The following is a 13,946-nucleotide window of genomic DNA, read 5'->3' as shown; positions in this document are numbered from 1 at the left end:
CTGATCACCATATATTTTAATCCCAGGAACTTTAATATTCTTCTTAGCCTTTAGAACACCTATTGCATCCTCAGCAGAGCTAAAAATAACTTTAAGTGGACGATTTTTATGTGAGTCGTACTTTCCCAAACGAAATACTTTTATATTATTCTTGTTCACATCAACATCCCTAAGAATATCGTTTACCACTTTAGTATTTTCATTATTTCTTTCCATACGAGTTCTTTGTTGTGATTCCTTAACATTATATATAATTATATTAGACCTACGATTTTGTCTGTCCAACATTTCTACAATAATATCTTCCTGACAGTTAATATCAGTTTCCATCGCTGTATTATTTAATTTTAGAGTATTTAGTTGAGTTTGAAAATCACTAATTTTCTGTATAAGGACAGGAACTTGAGATAAACCCTTTTCACAGTCTTCACAAAGAAACAATAATTTTCGTTTTTTTAATAACATACATTTTATTTCAGATGCCGTCAGATCAGAGCACACATTGCATATTATTCTTTTGCAACTATCACATGGAAACATATTTTCTGCTTTGTCATCATTACATTTTGAGCATATCTTCATTTTTAATAACCAGAATAAAAATTCACAAAGCCGGACCTGGATAAACTTCACAAAAAAGTTGTTGTTCTGTTATCGCTATCTCTTAACTTTTTCCACTTATAAACAGACAAAAAAAAAGAACAGCAGTGTATGATTTAAATGCAATTTTCTCACTAGAACCAGTTAATCTCCAAGTAACTACACTATGCTTGAACAGGCCGTTAAACAATGTATCCAATGATATAAGTTTTGTTGTATTTAAATCTTTATTACCATCAAAAAAGAAAAGAAATTTTGACAAGATACCAGAGCTGAACTATACACTCTCACTTGACATATGGAAAAAAACTGATTTAGAGACTAGACTGTTTAGAAACTAAATAAAACTAACTTTTTAATTTTCACCTTTGAGGGCCCGTAACTTGTAACGAAGGCCCGTAGGAAAAAAATTTATATGAAGAACTGATATTATTTTGACCTTATCCATTTGACTCTACTTTTTTGTATCAAGTACCGGGCCACCCATCAAATAATAATTAATAAACTATACTAGATTCTACCATAGTTTTTATTTTTAATTTTAGAATTTAAGGAATAAGTATATTGATAAAATCAATAATACGGTCACACAAAAAAAGTTCTGTACCAAAGACATGAGTGCATAGATCTTGTGTGTTTTTTGATGCTGAATCTGAAACCCAAAAACCTATTTAACAGGTAATTTTTTAGTAAAACGCTAAAACATTCCCAAAATAGGGTGAAATAGTGAGGATAAGGTAAAGCTTTATAATGAAATGCAAGTGCCTACTTTGAAGAAAACACTTTAAAATAATATTTTGAGCATTAGAAAGAAATATTCAAGTTAAATCCACACCCACCTCTAAAATCAAATATCGATTGTTAATGCAAAACAGTGTGAAAAACCATAGCTTTGAATTTTAAACTACCAAATATATAAATTGAAATATAACATCAGTCAAAGGGTTGGAAACAACCCACAGATCCTGTTAACAATTTTCTATTCAATATTTTTGCCTGAATTTTGTTTTTTGTTTTGTTTTTGGGATCGCTGATTACGAATCTGATATCCGAATTCGAAGATTCACGAATAAAAGATGACGGATGCATATGGCGGATGTAAAAGTCGGAAAAGCATTCAAAATTTGAAGATTATGGCTGAAACTTGTTACTCGGTAGTTTTGAATGTCGCTAATCAGGAATATAAGGTTTTAATTCGGAAATTCTTAAATCCAAAATGGCGGATTGAAAAGTACCATAGAAATTGGTATTTACCACTCAAACAAATCAGTTATGAATGTTTAAAAAATTGAGTCATTAACCCCCTCGCAAAGGGGGGTGTGGATTTAACTTAACAAATATTTCTTTCTAATACTCAAAATATTATTTTAAAATGTTTACAAATTTCGCATTTCATTGTAAACATTTACCTTATTCTCACTATTTCACTCTATTTTGGGGATATTTTAGCGTTTTGCTAAAAAATTACCTGGTGAATCGGTTTTTGGGCTGCGTATTCGGATTCAGCTTAAAAAAATTCACAAAATACTTTTTTTTTTTTGTATGTGTGGCTGTGTAATTCAAGTATAATAATAACTAGCCTCGGCTACAGATATTAGATATGGCAATCATATTTAAATATTGACAAATATAGACGAAAATATTTTTATTTTGAAATATAGAATAGCTTGTAATTAAGATGATAACAACAATAATTGTAAGTAAATCTATATTACGTATATAGGTATACTAACGAAACAATAATTGGTATTAAAAAAATATATCACAGCAAAATTTTAACAGTTAAACAGACTTGACATAGACTTTACGCTTTTACCCATTTTAACTTTAATAATTTCACTGCCTACCGTTAAAAGTTCAATGTTTCTGTACCGGTGCCAATAGATTTTCCTATTATCTGCTTATTTGTGTGCAATTTTTTATGGCAGAAACACTGATTCCTGTTTGTTATTGTGCGACGAACAGTGGAGAAATCGTTAGTTTACCGCGGAAGTTGATAATTCGATGGTTAATAGGAGTTAATAATATGTAAAATTATCCATTGTTTTAAGGTCTGGGTCCGTTTGATTTTCATTTTAGGTTTTCTGTGAACTTTCTCCTTGCGGCTTTCTTTCTGTTTACTTTAACACTTATGAAAAACTATTATTACCTAGGGGATATTTGGCCGAGACTTCATTCATTTTTTCTACATTGCATAATTTGAAAGATATATAATTTTTATGGACAAAATTTTTTAACGTATATCAAAAGGAAAGTCGAAATACAGGGTGTTTCAGAAAGACCTCCCGTAAATACAGGGGGTGATAGTACAACAAAAATAAGAATTTTTTGTCTTATGAACTATTTGTCTATCTCCTCTTGTTTTCGAGATACAGAGCGACAAAATAAATGTTTTTAAATAGAATTTTTACAAAAATTTACAAACGGTGCGAACATTTTTTTACGAAATTTGGTATTCCGGGGTTTTTAAGGATGCCAAATACGCTGGTCTAATTATTTTTTGTATATTTCATAGAGGGCGCTAGTTACGCTACATTCCAAGGTTAGGCTTTTTATCATTCGGGCACCAATTTCTAATATACAATTTAATTTTCTGAAAATAATGTACTCTTATTAGGACTTTCTAATGTGGACAGTTTCTTAGAAAAAAGGCTTTTAATTAAACTCTTACAATATTACAGTGTATAAAATAAGTGACTTTTCTTAAAGTAGGCGTATGTCAAAACTTATTGATGGATGTCTCATGAACAACGCATACATTCTCAGTAATATTTTAAACTCTAATTAACTTTATACCAAAATTTAAGAAAAAGAGAAAAAAAATTAAATTAAAAAGTACTACATCTCACTCTTACAAAAACAGTTTAGACGTTTAGGGTCAATTTTTAGGGGTAATAATACGAATCTGCAAATTTTTTTAATCAATTAAGTAGTAAGTAGTTATAATTAGTTTTTTAAACTGCACTTTAATTCTTGTGTATGCCGCCACTAAACACCGTATACCAGGGCAGCCGGAATTAGCATAATAAGTTGTATTCCTGCACTATCAACGTTGCCAGTTGATTTTAAATCAAATAATGTAGTTAAACAGATTATTTTGTATAATTTAGCGACGTGTTATTTTAAAGTTACAATATGTTTTTCATATTACTGTGGTTAAAACGCCGAACATTTAAAAAACATATTGTTTCTAAACAAAATAAAAATTTTTACATGATTTATTAAATAGTAACTAATTGATGTACATAGATACATTACTAATTGTATTTGTTTTTTAATAAACTGTTTGAGAGCGAAACAAATGAAAAATAATTTAGTGAAAACAGTTTGCTTTTTTCTATGATAACGACGTGTTATTTTAAAGTCACCATATATTTTTATATCAATGTGGACGCAGCGCCGACCATAAAAAAATTATTAAAAAAAAATTAAAAATGTTTGTACGATTTATTACGTATTAATCAGTATTGGTTTTAACGTAATTATTTTTGCTGTTTTAAAAAGCGAACATAATAAAAAATAAATAAAAATACTAATCTGATTGATGTGATTTTTTTTTCAAGTTTTTTTTTAGCAGCGTATTTATTTAATTTATGAATCTCAGTGTCAATGACCTCTAGCATTGTCCTAGTTTAACTAAACTACACTACTGTCACTACCTACAGCAGCTAGGAACGCGTATGAAAAAAAATATGGTTTGTTTCCACTCTTTTTTCTTATTTAGCTATTTCAGCAGCGAATTGGTGTTGAGCATATTAAATTAATACAAATTGAATAAAATAGCAACAAAATTAAGCCGTGAAGAGTTTAAATTCAAGCAGAATCCCATCCTATTTGGAAAACATACGAAGAGGAAGTAACGAAGGTTAGCCTTCGCTGTTCTATTGACATGCCATATATCTCCTTTAAAAGTCGGGTACCGCCAATTGATTTAACATCTGGTATGTTATGACGGAGTAGTAAAAGCGTTAAAAACAAACTTTCATGTTAATTCGACGAAACGGGAATGGCTGAATATGTCGTCATTATTTCGTTCTATATTAAATTTTTATTTTAGTTTTCGACTTTATCGATTACGAGTGCCTTTGTCTGGTGTATGTGTACCTATAACCTTACAAAATTATTTATTTTAGTGTTTTAATTTTCAAGTTTTTGTGTATATTATGAAAAACCATGTATACAAATCAAGAGTTTATATGATTAGAGCCTACTTTTTGTCCGAAGAGAACGATTCTGCTGCAAGATTGCGATATCAGATTATTCCGACCGTCAAGTGCCAAATAAGAAAATGTTAGTAAAATTGGTTCAACATTTAAGAGATTCATATGCTGTAAAAATCAGGTGAGCAAACAGATTATTTACTTATTTTTTATATTTCATTAATCATTGATTACTGCTTGAGTTCTCTGTTATATTCCTTGTTAAGTACTGTTTTATAGTTTATCCTATTTAAAAGATTAAAATTTTCGCTTATATGGGATGATTAAAGCTCTTGGCGAACACACACCTAACAAATGTAACCCGCCAAATAGTAGTACCTCACGACGAGTGGTGTGAAAAATTGCTTTTTAATAACCTTTCCTTTAAATTATGAAATTTGACAACAATGCATAACCCAGTTCCCAATTGTGCATGCGCTGAGACTAAAGTACCGTTATTTGAGGTGACACTAACTTGTCCAGCAGCGGGATATGAAAATTACTAAAAAGAGGTTAAAGAAAAATAAGTTTTTGCGGCGGAATTTGAAAAAATAAACTTGATACGTGTTTTTAAAAGTCAAAGGTAGCATCCACATACATAAATATGACTCCCATTCAAAGTGACATCCTGGATTTATTGTTGGTCCTTATTTAATAAATATTTACCTATGAAAAGCAAGTATTGATTAAAAAATAAAAATTGTATATACAATACAAAAAATATATACAGGATGATTAAACAATTATGTTCCACTTCTTTATGCACTAAGTGTTGCAATATTCATTCAAAGGGAAATGATCCCGTGCAGATGACAATATCTAACAGTAAACTGTGTGATGATTTTTCTTAACTGAGGACAATCTTTCTTTTTTTACTTGTTTTGGACTAAATGCAGATTGTTTTAAATATCATTCCTTTGAATATCATTTTGACAAATGTTCTTATTTATATCAGTTAGGATAAAGGTGGTATGGTGACGACACAATCTCACTAGAAGTGCAATGTCTGGACTATAATCTTTCCAATAAATATTCAGTATTTCTGCACTTATAGAACATTGTACCAAAAAATGATGATGATTAATCACTGTTATTAAGACTAAGGTAACTGACACAGTGGATTAATAATACTCTAAATGTTTTTGTAAGCATATAAGTACCAAAGTTTTAACTCGTCAAACGCAACAACTTTTGTCATATAATATTTTTTTGAAATCTTATATTTATCCAGTACTTTTTACTCATTATATAGGAACTTCGGAAATACGGATTTTGTAAAGATGAACTGATAATAAGTTAATCTACTGGGAACATTGAATATTAATCATTGAAGATACACTTTTGGAGAATGTATATCAGTATATCAAAATGTTCAGTTTGGACGATTTTTAAAGTTATATCCATATACATATGTACAAAAAGTTCAGTTTTTACATCCAGTTGCATAGCCCGCCTGATCTCCAGATTTCAATCCGTGTGACTTATGTGGTCGTTTGAAACAGCTGATGTATTTCACTCCAGATGATACGTTTGAGCAACTGTGACAACGAATAATGAATGATGCCAGAATAATCGCAACAATCCGGAAATCCTAATGATAGAAAATTTTCAATGCTGTGTGCCTTGACAATAACGGAGGACATTTTGACATTTGTTAACTAATTTATACTCGTATTAAATAGTAGCTAACAAAATATGATTACTATTTCAAAATTCATTTCCTTCTACCTACTGTAATCATTGCAAAAGTACCAGTTAACTTAACAATTACTATAATTAACGTTATTACAATATTTACTTTTATCACTTTGTTGATCAAAGAAAATTTATTAGAAAGTCAACGTAAGCGTGTTCGGAGAAGTTGCGAACCACGTTGCTATTTATGGTGAGGTGTACAGTGGAGAAAATACATTTGGAATTCTCGAAGTTCATATTAAATATGTGGTAACATATATTTCAAGCTCCCACTGTGGTATTCTACTGGCGTAAGCAAAACACTGCATAAATTAACTAGAAATTAACAAATAAGTTGATTTTATTAAATGCATATCCTACATAAATTATTACAAGCCACGTCTCCAGTAATTTTGTTTTGAACAGTAATTAATTTTATTTCCTTCATGTTGGCAATTAAATTTAGGTAAAATTAAAACAGTAAGATTAAGATTACATTAAAACAAGACATTCTGTTTCACCGGCTGTGATTGGTGTACTTTTTCACGAGATTCTATTCTATCTAACCAACCATCAATCGCATTATTTAAAGTGTAGAAGACGTAACGGTTTGTCATTGTTCATTGTAAACGAATCTTAACATTGGAGACACCAAGATTAAGGGACTTTTCGTTACCGGTACCAACCCTGCAATGTTTGTTGCCTAAGCTCGGCGGTCACGTAGCTTGTAAACATTTATTAAAGTTCTGTACTTCATTAGTGGTATTTTTTACATTTTTAACAAAAGAGAAAACATTTTTGTCAGATAGAAAACAATTACAATCAGTCATATCCAAAAGTTTTTGATACTGTCCTTTCAAAATGTCATTCCCTTTTTCGAATTAAAAATTGTATGTTTATTTCTTTTTCTGTTAATTATTGTATACAAGAAAGGAAGGTGCCTGATGAAACATTTCTATGAAAAATATAAAAGCAAAAAGATCGCTTTATAGCAGTTGATTTTTACGTGATCAAACTTTGTCAAAGATAAAAAACAAGAATGGGTATAGGAATAATTAGTCTTTCTCATGGGTAATAATAGTTCAGCAAGAATACAGGATGTTTCTTTGAATGACTGCATTATTTAATAATTCCAATATATCAAGTACTTATTAATTACATTTAGACATATCGCTTTTATTTTTATTTTAGACAATTACTTATTACTAGCTGTTTACTAGGTTGTGTAATTCAATGGGATGGGGTTAGATATTTTTGCATACTTAGGTTTCAAGTATCGAAGAACATTTGACTTCATTTGATAGGATTCTTTAAATAATTTTTTTAATCTGTTTGAATTGACTTCATACGTTTAAAACAGGGTAATACAAAGTTGTATTGATACTAGGTAAACCATCTTCTGGATATCTAGATAGTACCTATTAATAACTTTTTATGAAAATGGCAACAATAAGTTTGCTGCAAGAAGACAGAATGGTCACAAATAGTCACAAATAACTTTAAGTCATTTACAGGAAAAAAATGTTTATTTATTTATTCATTATGAAGAAGTTATCTGCAAATGTGAGAAATAATATTTGGAAATGAAATTATAATGATATCTACTTATTAATATTAATGGTAATTAGCAAGTATGATATTTGAGAATGAAACTAAAGGGGACTTCTTTATTGGATTCAATTAATGTGAATAACTAGAGACTTCAGTGATAGTCTGTTGCCCTAAAACGGTTAGATTATTGTAATATTAAAATATATTACGTCTATTAATCTTCTATTACAATGTTTATTACTACCTGTTAAATTACTACTGTGATTGCTCTTTATTTATTAACATACATTAGATTTTTATATTTATAAACAAAAAGTACCTAAATATTGTCTGTAATTATTTATTTATTTATTTTCAAACTTGCAATAAATAGTAAACACACTGCAACAAATATTAAAAAATTGGGTAAATTTCTCTTAGTGAATTTAACTTTTATCATATTACTGATGAAAAAAAAAATGTTGCAAAACTTCAGCTGTTTCAGTAATTACATAGGCATATGTTAGTAATATTATGTAAGCTTTCAGTTCTACAACTGTGAAGACAATGAATGTGTAAATGTCCTTAGAAATTACACTTCCTTGAGAACAAATAAAATTCCTTAGTACTTAACAGAAAGTAAACCACAGTAGCGGCTGTGAAACTAGAATAAAATTAAAAGCATTTAGAATAAAGGAAGTTGTGCAGACAGTGCCAATTTAAAGTACAATTTAATTAAGTACCTACTAGAGATGCAAATCCGAAAGCTCTATAATACATTTCCTGTTTTATATAATATCCACAGAAACAATAAAAATAGATAACCATATGGTATACCTTTTTTATTTTTGACAAATAATAAAATCTATAAAATCTTCCTTATAGCAAGTTTCTGCAATAAATTTCAGTATGAACTTTCGAGTGACCTTAATTTCTTTTGCAACTTCTTTTTTTATGAGTACCTCAATTGTATGCTGAACGAAGGCAGCATTTTTAAGCTTTTCAATGATGTAGGTATCATAAATGCAAACAATTGAAAATATTACTAGAGTAGTTAAAAATCTTTTATAATGATTTACAACTTTTTCATTGATATTTTTATAAAAAAAAAAAATACTGTAACAAATGTGACAAAATTTTGACGGTCGTTTGGAAGCATGTAAACAACTTTGAACAATTTTTGTAGAGGATATTGTCTGTTGGTAAGTAATTAATTTATTCCTTGTGTTACTTTTAAATAGATTTCAGCATTTTCGAACACCAAATTTAAACCGTCAAAACTGCTATCAGCGCTTTCGCACTGAGACGCGCGGCAACTTCGATATCAAAGGTACATCTGGCTGTCGCATCAGTAATGGCTTTAAATTTGTTGCTTAATAAAAGTTGCTTATCTTCGTGCCCTCCTTCACCTTTTTCCAGGAACGCGTTTATTTCAGAAACACCCTGTATATAGAATCTTTGTCATCTATATAATTAGTCTTTCTGTCTTCTTTATATTTTCAGTATTCTTAAATGCTTTTTCAATATAATTTTCAGATGATATCTATTACAAAATTTTTAGGTTACCTTGACGAAGAATTAATTTACCTTTTTGCCTAAAAAAATTTCTAATAGCACTCCTCTGTTTTTTGTACCAAAATATATGGTCGCGGTTGGCCATGGCTTTGAATTAAAAAATGATTGAGACACGCTTCGGACACGCTTTCGCGAGATTTATTTAACACAAAAAGTTCGTTGAAATTGGTTAACAAATTGTAATTGTAAAAAGAAATACCAAAATGTTTACTTTAAAAGGATTTTTTCAAGAAAATAAAGACTTTTAGGCCTTGCTTACGCGGAATCATTTAGTGTTTTGATTTACAAGTATTTCAATCTCACATTATACAGGGTGACCAAATGAAAGCGAAACAGAGCCATTTTCAGGAACTGCGTCAAGATTGTAGAAAAACGCTCAGACCCGTCGATTTTAGATTAAAGGGGGACTTTCTTTGCTGGTATTTTTGACTCCGCCACTTTCACCCCCAAGCAAGGGTAAGCATCACCCCAAAATATTTAAATGGCATTGGGGGTTGAGTAATATTTCTTTTGAAAGCTCTTACAATTCTCTTTACAACAGACTTTAAATTTTATAATTCCGCCCAATACTTATTAAGAATTTTGATTTTAAAGTTGAAACTTATGTACAAACAATTAGTAACGGTAAAAATGTCAGTCATTCGAGTTAAGTACGCCAATGGTATAAATTTAGTATTTCTTGCGTTACATTGGTTTTTGGCGATTTGTTATCACTTTCGTAAAAAAAAAACAATTGTAAAAAACAGAAATGAATGCTATACACACACAATGAACGTAAAATTAGTGGATTCCAAATTATTTTCTAGTATTATTTGGAAGCGTTGGTTGGTAGTTTATTTAATTGTGTTTTTGAAAATTAAACACTATGGTTTATTCCATTGCGGAAAGGGTAGATATCATTTCGCTTTACTTTATGAACAATAAATGTGCGAATAGAACAGCTCAGCTATTTAATGAACAACATCAAGATCGACATGTCAGGAGGAAGTATGTTCTAGAGTTAGTAAAAAAATTTCAAGAGACAGGGAACGTAGCCAATAAAAAACGAGAAATTGAAAAACCTATAGTTAATGAAGCTAGTGAAGTTGCAGTTTTGGGACAAGTTCATCTTGATCCTACATTAAGTACGAGGCAGCTGGCATCTGTGTCTGGGATCAATCGAACTAGCATACAAACCATTTTGAAGAAGAATAAATTCCATCCATACAAAATACATTTAGTCCAGGAACTTCATGAGGATGATTATGACCGCCGTTTGCAATTTTGCGAAATAATGAGTGAGCGAGCAGGGAACGATCCACAGTTCCTTTTTAACATCTGTTTTTCTGATGAATGCAGTTTTTTCTTGAACGGGACGGTAAATCGTCACAATTGCCGCTATTGGTCCGATTCAAACCCAAGAGTTTTTCACGAGGTGCATACACAGCAACCGGAAAAATTAAATGTATGGGCTGGAATTTTCGGTGACCGGCTGGTGGGTCCTTTTTTTCTACCTGGTAATTTGACTGGCCAAATGTATTTGCAATTACTGGAAGACGCTATTGACCCTGCCTTGACTGATATTATTGAAAATGTTCCAGAGTATGATGAAGATCATTTGATTTTTCAACAGGACGGTGCTCCTCCGCATTATGCGTTAATTGTCCGTCAGTATTTGGACCAACGTTTTCTACGGAATTGGATTGGGAGAAGAGGCAGCATTGAGTGGCCTCCACGATCACCGGATTTATCGCCCCTTGATTTCTTTTTGTGGGGATACCTAAAAAGTAAAATCTATAAAACACAGCCAGCGTCGCTGGAAGATTTGCGTCAAAGAATCGTCGACGAATGCCGTCGAATCACTCCGGAAATGCTTCGGAATGTGCGCGAACGTTTCGAACAAAATCTTTATTCTTGTATGGAAGCGGGCGGTCATCAGTTTGAACATTTAATCAACTAAGTAGTAAGTAAGCAACTAAACATAATTTAAATTTTAAAATGTAAATTTTTTTCAAAGTATTGGGCGGAATTATAAAATTTAAAGTCTGTTGCAAAGAGCATTGTAAGAGCTTTCAAAAGAAATATTACTCAACCCCCAATGCCATTTAAATATTTTGGGGTGATGCTTACCCTTGCTTGGGGGTGAAAGTGGCGGAGTCAAAAATACAAGCAAAGAATGTCCCCCTTTAATCTAAAATCGACGGGTCTGAGCGTTTTTCTACAATCTTGACGCAGTTCCTGAAAATGGCTGTTTCGTTTTCATTTGCCCACCCTGTATGTATTTTCTTCAAGCTATTGTATTTATATTTTCTTTGAGACGTATCGTGTTTTAGTTCTGAAACGCAGCAAGAACAGTGACGTTAATAAAAAGATATACAGGATAACTCGCGATTTGTGTGTTGAAATAAGTAATAGAAAAATTAATTTTAAGCAAAAAGTTTGATTCACACAAATATTTCGAAACCCTTAATAAAAAAAGATAGAACAATTGAAAGCTGTAATAAAAAATATATATTATTTTAATTAATATCGCTGGTTACCCATAACTCCGCCACTGGTAGGGATAGAAACTTAATATTATGTATTCCTTTTTATGGCCCTCCATTCCTGTACCGTATGTGCAAAATTTGATTAACAAAATTTAAATAATTTTGAATGCTCAGAAATAGAGAAAAAAACGTTATTATTTATTAAAAATGTCACACCTTGTATCTTTTTTGTTACGGATTTCCCGATATTTGTTTATACAAAACTGTTTGCTAAAAATTAATTTTTCTATTATCTGTTTCATTTACACGAATCACATATCTCAATATTTTTTTGATATCCTTTTGTTATAGCAAACACCAGATTTATAATGACCCATTTTAGATCCGGCTAGAGACATATTTTCAGGTGTACATACGATATGTATCATTGAAATAGTTATAATATGATCTAATATTTGTAAGTCCACAGTTGTAGGACAATAAAATGGTTCTACACGTGTATTATAAAAAGTGCTTACCAAGTAGCAGTCGATCGGCTTCTCCCTAGTCATTTTGTATGATTTTTGTAGCTCTGTCTGTTTCAACGCGTGTGCTATGTGAAGGGCACTAGCGTCGAAACGTCCGTACTGATAGGAAGGGGAACTTTCATGGTGATTGTTTTGGTAATGATTAGGACTGTAGTGCTGCGGACTAGAGTGTCTCTCCCCACTGTATGGTGGTGAGTGGGGTTGTTGTGAGCTGCCATTTACGTGCGTCCGGATATTCAAACCTAGAATAATATAAATTGGTTTAGTGAAAATGTAAGTCAAGATGCACGCATTCTTGAGAAAATACTATTTTGGATCGCACTTAAACGTACGTATTGAAAAACTTATACAGGGTTTTCCTTTTTAAACATACTATACAAACTTTAATAATAGTTAATAGAGGCTTCAGTAGCACAAGATGTGGTCCCGATATTGGTAGAAGACGTCCAATGTATATAGTCAGTACAATTCCTATAAAGGTTCAATATACAACCAGTACATTTAAAAAATTAATATTATTTTGGTAATGTTGCGACCCATATTGGGTTTATATTGTTTATAATGTACGTACATGTATATATGATTCATAACCAATATTATGTCAAAATCTGTTGTTTACAATATTTGGCCAATATGTGGAAAATATATCAAAATACGTTCAAATACGTTTATGCTGCTGAGGACACTTCATTTTAAACAAAAACGTCTATGTGCTCATAGCTGCCTAACCAAGATACAAGGTGTCGGATTTATTTTTTTTAAACTTTTTCATGATATCTAAAATCAGTAAGTACTAACAAATATCCTTTAAAACACCAACCAAAGGCGTGATAAATGGGTAGTCAGTGCACTCATTTTAAATAGAATTTCTACGCCTTCGAGTTTTTTGAAATTTCATGACATTTTTAATGTCGCTGAACAATTTTAAATGAAAAGCTGTTCTTGCAAAATAAATAAGTAGTCATAAAATAATAGGGTTCTGAAAAAATAGTATGAAACCCATTTAGTTCACATAAAGATTACATAAAGTTTTAATTGAACTGAAAAAATTTTATTATTACATTCATAAATATAACAGCATGTCATAGGGTTATTTATTTGAAAACAGGTATTTAAAAACAAATTGTAACTGCAGAAGATTAAAGTAGCAAGCAGAAATTAAAGTAGATGTCATCTACAAATTGGAATTTCTTCTCGTCGACACATAACTAGCATCTATGCAATAATGACCTTGAATTTTGAATGCATTATTAGTCTCTCCATTGTATTCATTGGAGAAGAGTACTCCTGCCGTTTCATATGACCCCAGGAAAAATAATCAAGGGGGTTAAGGTCCAGTGACCCTTGAAGTCATGATATATGACCTTCTCCTC

At 30.9% G+C, this 13,946-nt stretch overlaps 1 protein-coding gene across 1 annotated transcript in view; it reads right to left on the bottom strand.

Moving 5' to 3' along the window:
• Positions 1-13,946, bottom strand: part of LOC108907030 (hillarin) — a 126,063-nt gene that overhangs the window by 76,138 nt on the left and 35,979 nt on the right. The window contains exon 3 of the mRNA XM_018710538.1: positions 12,565-12,815. Within this exon, the coding sequence (XP_018566054.1) occupies positions 12,565-12,815 (251 nt within the window). The remainder of the gene's footprint in view (positions 1-12,564; positions 12,816-13,946) is intronic.

Source organism: Anoplophora glabripennis, unplaced genomic scaffold (assembly GCF_000390285.2).
Source record: "Anoplophora glabripennis isolate ALB-LARVAE unplaced genomic scaffold, Agla_2.0 scaffold166, whole genome shotgun sequence".
Classification (NCBI taxonomy): Eukaryota; Metazoa; Arthropoda; class Insecta; order Coleoptera; family Cerambycidae; genus Anoplophora; species Anoplophora glabripennis.
The sequence above is the reverse complement of the archived record's forward strand: the minus strand, read 5'-3'. Positions and strand labels throughout refer to the sequence as shown.